General features: G+C 63.3%; 1 protein-coding gene across 1 annotated transcript in view; it reads right to left on the reverse strand.

Annotated features, from left to right (window-relative positions):
- LOC116798984 (nuclear factor 1 X-type-like) overlaps positions 1–9715 on the reverse strand; it is a 43508-nt gene extending 33793 nt beyond the window's left edge. The window contains 1 exon segment of the mRNA XM_032711697.1: positions 9521–9715. Within this exon segment, the coding sequence (XP_032567588.1) occupies positions 9521–9550 (30 nt within the window). The 5' untranslated portion in view covers positions 9551–9715.
- Between the last annotated feature and the right edge of the window lie 838 nt (positions 9716–10553).

A 10553-nucleotide genomic window follows, 5' to 3' on the forward strand; every position in this document is an offset into this window, starting at 1 on the left:
CTCTGCTCCAGCACCTCACTGGCTCCCCAGGGGCTGGGAACAACCAGCCAGGACCCTCCACTTAGGGATGGGGAAACCGAGGGTGGTGACAGGCTCTCCCAGAGAGCAAAGGGAGATGAGGGTGTCCCCTGAGGTTCAGTGCCGAGCATGGCCGGGTCCTGCAGCCCGGGCGCGGAAGGATGGGACTGGTTTAACAGGGGGAAGGGGGGTGTTCATCCGCTTTCAGCAGCTCAGCAGAGCCTTCCTGGGGAGATTCAAAGGTTGAGCCCGGCTGGGTCCTATTTCGGGAGGGTTTTGGACGCCTCCCAAGCAGCAGAAGTGGGTGGGGGCTGACCTGCACAAAGGGACTCTGTTCGGAACGCTGGGCTCTGGCGGTGCCCGGCGCGGAGGCTGGTGGCTGCGGCTGGTCCCCTTGTCCCCCATGTAACGGCTCTGCACCCTGGGTTGGGACAGGGGGCAGGTGCCCCCTCCTGTGCCGGGTGCTGACCCCCACCTGGCTGTAAACTGAGGCACAGGGAGACACTGTCCTTGCCTCCTGGGCCGCTGCTGTAACCGCTAAGTGACACTGCCATACCGCGGAGACGGCCGTGCCAACCTGCCTCGTGACGTGGGCTCCAACAGCCACCCGCCCTGGGCTACTTGCCCAGGCTGGCCCCGAGCCATCCCCCAGGGGAGTCCAAGGTCCCCAAGTGGGGCCAGGCACTCTGGGAGCCAATACCTCAGTCACCAACTCCATGGTGGAGCAGAAGGAAACCCCCTGACAGGCCGGATGCCACCAGCTCGATGCCACCACAGGGCACACCAGGGTGCCAGGGTGCCGACAGCACCACTGGCCCTGGGATCTGGGGGCCCTCCTGCATCACCTCATCTCTCCTCACTTCCCACCTCAGGCCCTGGGGAGCTCCACAAAGCCCTGAGCTCCCCAGGCCGTGATGCCACGACCACGCTTCACGCACGTTCCATGCTTCCCGCCTCATGTAGAGCTGGGAGCACCCGCGGGCACCAGGAACAGGGACCCCGGGATGGGGACTGGGGTCCTCACCACGGTGATGCCGGGCAAGCTCCAGCCAGCCAGCTCCTGTCTCTGTCCCTGTCCCCACGTGGGACATGGCGGTCACAGCTCAGCCCGGAGCTGCTGCTGGCGACTCCCCTCTCCAACCAATCCCCCACCGCAAGGCGAGGAAGCTGCGAGCGCGTCCCGGTTCCCTCCGGCGGTACCTCAGGATGCGATGCAGTCATCGTTAATGCATCTGGACTCATTTACGGGGATGAGAAAATGTTTCCAGGTTTCCCACAAAGTCCCATTAAGATCCCAGTCCCTACTCTATTTTTAGTGCCCTCATCAACAATGCCTTCCCAGCCACCCCGGCGCTCCAGGGCCCCGTGGGGCTGGTGGGGCACCCTGGGCACGTGCTTGGCTTTGTGGGGAGCTGAGCTGCACCCAGACTGGGTGTCTGGAGGGGGCAAACTCTGGCCCTGCACTCCTCGACTCAGCAGCTTTGCGCCCATGGGTGCACCCTGGGGGTGGGGATGCCTCAGCCTGGCCTTCGCTTGGGAGCAGTGGAAGAAGGAAACATGATGGGAAGCAACAGCAAAAGCCACCCCGGGTCACCGCATCGGTTGGGGCTGCGGGACCCTCGTCACGGAGGATGGAGAGGGGGTGGTGGCACTAGGCCACTTGCTGGGGCTGAGCATCCCTGCAGGTGTAGGGTCACACCCTGCAGCACCACATTGTCACCTGGTGATGGCCAGTGGCTGGCACAGCCAACCCCCTCCCCAGCAACCCTCAGAGCCCTGGCAGTGCCTCCGTCAGGGCAGTAGGTGCCCACAGGGCTGCCGGTGGAGCTGGCAAGGGCGTGCGGGTCCTGCCCTCGGCCCTGCGCCCTCCCGGGCTATCTATAGCCATGACCTCAGCGGGAGCCGGGGCAGGACCCGGCCGTGCATCCTCCTTTCTTGGCAGGGCCACCGCCACAGCCCCCACCCCACAGAGCTGCCGCCAAGCCGAGGCTTTTATCCTGTACGTTCGCTAATCCGACGGGATTCGGTGTCAGGGGCTGCCCACGGGAGGCTCACAAAGGCCGTTTCCAGGGGTGCTCAGCCAAGCGATGGAGAACGCCAGCCGGGAGGGGCAGACGGCGGTGCTGGGTGTCACCGCGTTAGGTGACAGGGTCTGACCCCAGGGGCTGGACGAGAGGGAATGTGGGTGACCCCTGCGAGGAGGTCGAGCAGGGGACGTCCCCGAGTAGGCAGAGGTGACTTGAGGACACCCCGCAGCTGCTCCCCGCAGGCGCCGGGGTCGCAGCCTCCCGCAGAGCCGGGGGTCGCGGGGAGGACCTGCTCGCTCCGCACCGGCTGCCCCGGGGGGAGCGGGGAAGGGGTGGCCCAGGGGAGGGGAATTTCCCCGGCTTTTTTCTCCAACAAACTCCTTGGCTTGTGCAATTAGAGAAATTTGTTTAACAAACTCCCGGGGGAGCGGAGCGGGAAGGTGGGGTGGCGCGGGGCCAGGGCGCTGCTCACACAGGCCCGCTCCCTCCCCGCCCGCGCCTTTGATCAGCGGCGCGCTGCGCCGGGGGACCGGGAGCCGTTCCCTGCGGCCACAGGGCCACGCTGTGCCACGGGGAGTGAGCGCCCGGCCCCCGCGGCCACGCTGCCCGTGGCAACCCCCTGCCACGTGCCCCTTTCAACCGCTGCTTCACAGAGCCCTCCGCTCCATCGCGCCCACCCCCTGCCCTCCTGCTCGCCGGGGTGGCACGACCCTGCCCCGCTCAGCCTTCCCACCCCCGGGCCGCCGGCGCGCACGGGCGCGCCCCGCTGTGCCCGCGGAAGGCAGGCGCGGGCTCGGGGCGCGCTCCCGCCCCGCTCGCTCCCGGCTCCCTTTCTCATGCAATGCCATTTCCATCAAAAACCCTTTACTCGGCACTTTTCCCTCATTGGTATTCACGCCGCGCTCTCGCTGTCCTGGCGCACAGGTTACTAAAGGAGATTTTGCGGCGCAGCGTGGCGGGGGTCACATTTCAGCCCGCGCCGTCTCGCTTTCCCAAATCGCTGGCAGCAGCCAGGGGACGGCGGGAGGGGGTGCAGGATCCGGCACATCACAGCTCCCGCCAGGCAACCGTGGGACCAGGCGGCCTCGTCGCCTGTCACGGCGGGGCGAGGCGGGCTGGCGGCGGGGGCTCTGCAGCACGCTGATGGGTGGCTCCCCGGGGACAGCCAGCGGGTCACCGGCGCTCGCCGTCCTCCGGCGGCCCCACGTGCCTGCATAGGGTGGGAACAGCTGGAAAACGAGGTCTGAGCACAGAGGGGGGACACACACTTGGTCGTGCCACCACCCTCGCTGCCAGCGCCCGATGAGCCCTGGGTGACATCCACACTGTCTCCAGTGGGACTGTGTCCCCAGGATGGTGTCCTGGGGGAGGAGGGAGCAGAGGTGCCTCTCGTTTCGGGGCTGGTTTGGGGAAAGGGGAAATGTCTGGGTGGAAAATCAACATTTCTCTCATGGGCTTTTTTTTTTTTTTTTTCCTTTGAAAGCAAAAATATTTCTTGGTTTTTCGTGATCAGAAACATGTTGGGGGTTTTTTTTGGACAACAGCCGGTCAAATACCGTTTCCCCGTGAAGGGAATGCAGGGGCCCTTTGCAAGGAGAGCGAAAGCCTTCTTAAAAAACAAGATAAAATCCCCAGGTTTTAAAAAAAATCCACCTGGCTACAGACTTGAACAAGCTCCCAGGGAAGAGGGGTCAGCAGAAGGGCTGGATCCTGGCGTTCCCGTGCCAGGCAGCGCTGCCGGAGCGGTGGTGGCAGCGGGGAGGGCGATGCCCACGGCAGGCAGCCCAGAGCCCAGACCCGGGGATTTCGCCCAAAATGCTGCTCAGCGCTGGCTGCTGGCCGGGGAAGGAGGATTAATGTGCTTTTACAGCAGTGGCGAGTTAACCAAGAAATCAATCCTTGGCAGGGGCCAGCCCCAGGTCCCCCGGCGCGTGAGCGCTGCCGCACCTGAGCCGCGGGATCCTTTCCCAGCTCCTCTCCAGGACTTGGGAAGCTCCGGGCCTTGGCGGCCGGCGCAGGGTGTTGGGCCCTGGCCAAGCTGGCACAGCACGCCCGGCCGCGGGGGATGCCTGCCCAGGGCCGACGTGACGGATGGTGAGCCCAGCCACCCGCCTGTGTGTGAGCCAGGCCCCGGGATGCCCGTGGGGACCCTGTGCATCCCCTCCCTGCAGCTGGCACGTCCCAGGGGTCTACGCCGTCCCCTCCTCCAGGGTGAGGTCTCACGGTGCCAGGGCAGGGAGAGAGAGGCCAAGCTCAGGCTCTTGCCTGTGCCGATTTGGTGCATCCAAAAGCACTTTGGTACCCAAAACCTACGTGGGTTTGGCTGCCATGAGGCTGTGCCCTTCACAGACTTGGTTCCCAGCCGTGCTGTGGGACGTCACTGGTGATGCCACATGACTCTGGCAAGGCTCAGCACCCACTGATGCCCTCGCTGCTCCCATTGCCTCCACCACCCTGCCCCAACCTGCCCGGCACACCCCAAGGTGCTGCAGGAGAAATCCTCTCCCCATGGGTCCCCAAGGAGCAAATCCCTGCCCCCAGGACCCTGCCTACACCTCCCAGTTTGGGTGAAAGGACTGGGGGGGGACAAGGAGTCCCCCCCCTCCCACAAGCAGTGAGCCCCCTGGAGGTGCTCAGTGCTGGCACTGCCATCCCTGCGCAGAGGAGCCACAGCATGGCCGGGGGTGGCAGGCAACGTGCCAGGCTCACAGGGAGGGACTGTACCTCCCCCACAGCTCTCCTTCTTCCCCTCCAGTGTGGGACCCCTCCCCATCCCTGCCCATCCCCATCTTTGCCACCATCCCCATCCCTGCCACCTGGGGCTCGCCTTGTCCCTAGGACAGGTGCAGGCACAACAGGAGTCACGGCAGGGGGAGACAATGGCCATCCCTTGGGCTGCAGGGAAGTGTCCAGGGGCCAGGTAAAGGGACAGCTGGCATAGGCAGCGCTGGGCAAAGAAAGCTGGTGAGCAGACAGGGCAAGTTGTCCTTGTCCCTGTGCTCATTCCCAGAGAGCCCTGCCTTGCAGGGACCTGCCTCCACCACCCCCAAAGGTGGGAGACACCGTTCCCCCCTTTCCCTGTGAGGACCAAACCCCCATCCAGGCCCTCCCTGCTGTGCACAGCCCTGGGTCAGGATGGATCCCTCGGTGCCACCGTGGCAGTTCGCCCCAGGCTCTCGAGCTCCCTGTGCCAGGGCTGCCCAGAGCTCCTGGGAGAGCCGCCTTTCCTGCTCTTTGCTGTGTCTGGATAAGGAGGGCATGTCCGGCTGGACTGGCCCTCGCCACGGCTCCTCTGCCACCGAGCCTTGCCACGCCGCACTGCCCCGGCCACACCGGCCACGCCGCAGCCACCCCTGCAACGGGGGGAAACTGCTGGGTCAAAACAGGATCAGGCTACAGCTCCCAGCACCTCCCCAGCCCACCCAGGCTCAGGGGAATAGAAAAGCACCAAAGGGAGCTATTCCCAGTTGCTCCAAGAGCTCCGGGCAGCACGCTGGGCCCTGGCAGCTGGGCTTTGTTCAGCAAAGCTGCAAAGGCGCGCACGCGCCCGCAGCGCCGGGCACGCGGTGGGATCGCTCCCTGCCCCGGCATGGAGCGAACCACGGGCATGAGGGACCTCAACCACAGTCAGGGAGGGAACCGTGGGCAGGGCAGAGCTGCCCAGGAAGGGGAGGAATCGGCGGGCACCTCAGAGAAGGGTGGCTGATTTACTGCGCGAGGCCCCAGCCAAGTTCAAGGTGATGCGGGGGAGAGCAGCGCAGCGTGAGCGCGGCCTCCAGCCCCTCGTGCGGCTGGGCTTATCCCACCCGCCCCCCCATTCCAGCCCTCCGATCCGGCCTCGTAAACCTCACTGTAAACAGGATCTGTTTTTCCTGGGTGAGGATTTAAGACGGGATCAGGCAGAAGCAGCGAGCGGCGGGGCAGGGCTCGCCAGGGCAGGCGGGCACGGCGGGCGCCGCGGGGAAAGCGAGGATCTCCCGAAGGTTGCGTTTAAAGAACGGCCTCATTGTTTTTCCCAAACAATACTCAGCAGATGGGAGAATTGAAAGTGTGTTGCAACCTTCCCTCTCTTCCCCCGCCGTGCCCGGCTTGCTGCTCCCATCCTTTGGCAGCCGATCTGAGCTCCCGGCTGGAAACCAGTTCGCCAGAGCTACTGGTGCAGGGGGTGAACACCGGCGCTGAAAAGCCCCGGCACTTTTGGGAAGGGGTTTTGCCAAAGGATGCCCGATGAGGTGTACCCAGCGGGCAGCTCCCTGCTCCAGCCACATGCCCACAGCAGTGGTGGCAGCCAGGTGATGCGGGGAGCCCAGTGGCTGGGGAGAGGTGGGATCCCCTTGGATCCCTGGAGATGGGGCTGTGACCACGCCACGTGGCCACAATGCCTCTGGCAGCCCAGCTCTGTCCCCCGGGCCCAACGCTGTGCCCGTTTGCTGGTACTGAGGTTTGTGCTAGGCCAGCTTAGCTGGGTGCTCCCCGACATCCCTTGGATTGGGAGCCACTGCATATGGCACACGGGGGTCTGTGTCTGGCTGCCAGCTCTCGGTTGGGTGCATCACCTCTGCCATCCCAAAATCAGCCTCTGTACCCCCTGCATGGGATCTGGGAGAGGGGAGAGGGTCTCTGGCCAGACCCCAGCGGGATGCACAGCTCCTGCCATTCCATCTGCCTCGGAGGCTGGTGCCCATCTCACCTCAATCCCATCCTGTGGGTACCAGGGTGGGGGTCTCAAGGCACACTGTGGGCACTGCCAGGTGCCAGGCACGAGCCAGAGGTTTGTAAAGCATCACCAGTCACAAAATTTGCACATTTCCCCCTCCACAAGAGCATCCCAAATCTCCCACTGTTGCAGACCCAGGAGGCAGGGATAACTGTTACGACTCTGGGAATCCCTTGGGCTCCTCAGGAGCAGCTCCCTGGGGACACACGTGCGGGTCCCTGGCAGGTGCTCAGCTCCAGGGTATTTTGGAGCCCTGGCAGCCGGACTCCCCCCCTGCTTCCCCGTGGGCAGGGTGAGGCCTCGTGCGTGGCGGCGGTTCCGGTGCTGCTTCCCTGCTAATCCAGGCAGCTCCCTCTTGACTTCCCGGCCTGTCCCTGAGGGGGGGATAGAGGTGAGCTGGGGAAGTGAGAGGAAGTGTCCGAGCAAGACACTGAGCCGGGGAGGGCACAAAGCCACCCTCTTGCCTGCCGGGAGACTCAGCCGAGGCTGCAGCTGGGAGCGTGTCACGGGCGATGCCTCGGCCAGGGCTATTTCGGTGCCACTGGGCTCTCCAGCTTGGACCTGCTCCGGCTGGGAAGGACGGCTGCCTAAGGGGACGCCGGGGTCCCTGTGGCCATGCTGGGCTCGAGGGGCTGGCGGTGGTGGCGGTGGGAGATGCACAAAGGCTAAGGCAGGGCGGCTCCCGCTCACGTTCCAATGTATCCACATCACCATCCGCAGCTCCCGAGCCCGGGCGAGCCTGCCCGCCACGCGGGTGGATGGGAATGGGAATGGGAACGGGAACGGCTGGGCTGGCACTGGGGGACGAGGTCTGGTCCTATCTGAGCCGGGCTGGGAGCTGAGGCTATGCCAGGGCAAGAGGGGGACACCGGAGCCTTCCCCGTGCCAAGGCAGCAGAGCAGAGGATCCATGGAGGATAAACCCTGCCGTCGGCCGGGAGAAGCGCTGGGAACAGCACAGGTTTGTGAGGAGAAGGGCTCCTGCCAGTCCCGGCCAGACCAGCAACCACACAGCTTCCCACATCACACCAGCACTGTGAGCTGGCAACAACAGGCGCTGCCAACCCAGCACCAGCTGGAGACTAGGAAGGGTTGGGAGGTGGTGGGATGGAGTCAAGGTGGGAGTGGAGGGATGGAAAGGGAAAGAAAGAAAAAAATGAAAAAGAAAAAAGAATAAGGGATAAAAAAGAAAAAGAAAAAGAAAAAAAAAGAAAGAAAAAATTAAAAACAGAAAGAAAAAAGGAAAAGAAAGAAAAAAAAGAAAAAATAAAAGAGAAAAAGAAAAATAGAAAAGGAAATAAAGAAAAAGAAAAAATAGAAAGAAAAAGAAGAAAGAAAGACAAAAAAAAGCCAGATTGAGGTGTGACCCTTGTCAAGCAACCACACAACAGGGAGCACCATCCTCAGGGTCATCTGAGCAGCCCCAGCGCTGCCCACCCGTGTCCCTGCCTGTGCCCCCACCAGCCTCACGCTGCACCCGGGGAGAGCCAAGGCCAGACCCCCACACTGCCCCCCACACCACACAGGTGCCACGAGGGGACCCCCACAAACCCCCACAGGCAGCTGAGCCCAAGCCTCTGAGGTGGAGCCAGAGCCCGCCTGCAGCTCCAGCCCAAGGGACGAGGTCTGGCAGGAGAACCCTGGGCACAGGCAGGGAGGTCCCACAGCAGCACACCCCCCAGAGCAGAGCCCTCGTGGGGTGCAGCACGAGGCCGGGCTCGGAGTGGGCAGCGGCTGCTGCCAGCAGGGAAGAGGTTACGAGCCAGGGAAAGCTGCTCAATAATTAAATAAATATCAGCGATCAATAAGCACAGAGCAAAGGCAGAGCCGCAGTGGTCGTGCTGTGGGCAAGGCGGGGGGGTCCCTGAATCTCCCCCCCGCGGCCACACCGGCTGTTGGGGGGAGATTTCGGGGACGCCCCGCTCGCCCGCACCGTGGGCCCTGGCACGGCCGCCCTGCCGCGTGCCACCGGACCGTGCTGGCGTGGCCTGGGGTGACACCAGCGGCCCCACCACGGCTCAGGGCTGCCCCTCCACACCCCGGCACGCAGGTGGGGACTGGCATCGCCCCCTCGCCTCCGAGGCTGAAGGGTGCCCCCCATATCCTGTCATGCACGACCCCTCCCGCCCTCTCGCCCGCCAGCGCGGCGCGGCACGGACGGGTGCAAATTGTCCCAAACTCGGAGGATTTGGAAGAAAAAGCCTGGGCCCCCCCACCCCTTGCACCCCATGTGCAGCCAGGCTGGAGGGGGGAAGGAAAAAGTTTCACGCTACGCAAGAGGCAGCACGGCCGAGGCCGAACCCGCAGTGCCAAGTCCCGCCCGAGCCGCCCCGAACCCACCGAGGACCCCCCGCACCCCACAGTGTCCCCCTGCACCCCCAGAGCCAGCGGCTTCCCCCACCACCCACCTCTGAGCACGGCAAACAAAAATAAAACCCAAACCACAACGCAACCTTCCAACCCCCCCACGCCCAAGTGAAGTGAAGGCTGAAAAACCCCAAAAGCACCAGAAACACCCAAAAAAAACCCCTACAAAAGGCGATGGGGGGTGGGGTGGGCAAGAGGGAAACGCAGCTCCTCTGAGCAGCCCTGCACGGCCCCAGCCCGCCTTTCCCTGTTATGATTATTTTATGGGGGGGGGGGTTGTTGCTTTTTCTTGCTTTTTCTTATTTTTTCTAATTTTTTTTGCATTGCAACTGTTAAAGTCCGTTGCGGCGAAACAGGCAAATTTGGGGGGGGACGCGGGGGGTCCCGGTTACCTGGGTCAGGCAGAGAGGAGACGAATACATCCCGAGCCGTGCTGGGAAAGTGCCTAATTGCAGGGCTGAGACTCGAGGCGTAAAAGTTACTGAGTCATTTCGGAGGCTGGAGCAGTCCGGGCGTTTTTTCTCTCTCTCTCCTCCGGAGCGGCTCTGCGGGGCCCGGGGGGGGCAGCCGGGCAGGGGGGGGCGGCCCCGCGGGAGGGGGGGCCGAGGAGGAAATAAAAAGATTCCAACTTCCACCCCCCGCCAAAAAAAAAAAAAAATTTTAAAAAAATTTAAAAATAAAAAGCGAAATTCCCCCCCCCTTAAAAAATAAAGCGCTTTTTTGTTGTTGTTGTTGTTTGTTTGGGGGGTTGGGGGGGGCGGTTTAAAGGCAGAAGGGTCATCCTCGCCAGGGAGGGGCTCGGGGGTCCGCACCCAGCCTGCAGGCACGGGCGGCGGGGAAGTTAGAGGGAAGCGGCTCCATCCGAGACCCGGGCAGTGGAGAGAGGGAGGAAAGAAAGAATGAGAAAATGAAAAAAAAAAAAAAAAAAGAAGGAAAAAAAAAAAGGAGCGAGGAATGAAGTGACGTTATGAAAAAAGCCCATCCCAAAATATTACATCCCATTTAAAGATGTAGGAACCCCCTTTGGCTCGCAGGGCCGAGGCGCTGCGGGGCAGGGGGGGGCGGGGAGGGACGGCCCCCCCGGGGTGGCGAGTCCCCCCGCGCCCTGGCGCGGCCAGCGCCGAGCGCTCCCGGCTTTGGGTGTTTTGGGGGGTTTATTTTTTATTTTTTTTTTTTACCAAACGGAGCCAATCCGGCGAAGGGAGAGAAAAAAACCTGCAGATTCATGTGCAACTTCTGGGCAGCGGCCCCGGCACGGGGGGGTTACCGGGGGGGGAAGGGTAGCGTTGATACCCCCCGCACCCGCCCCGCCAGCTCCGCGTTGCCTCCGCCGCATTCCGCTCACCCCGCGGAGACGCTTATTCCGCCCCCCCCGTTTATTTAACGACCGGCAGCATCACGCGGGGGGGGGGGAGCACCACGGGC

Source organism: Chiroxiphia lanceolata, chromosome 27, assembly GCF_009829145.1.
Source record: "Chiroxiphia lanceolata isolate bChiLan1 chromosome 27, bChiLan1.pri, whole genome shotgun sequence".
In the NCBI taxonomy this organism is placed as follows: domain Eukaryota; kingdom Metazoa; phylum Chordata; class Aves; order Passeriformes; family Pipridae; genus Chiroxiphia; species Chiroxiphia lanceolata.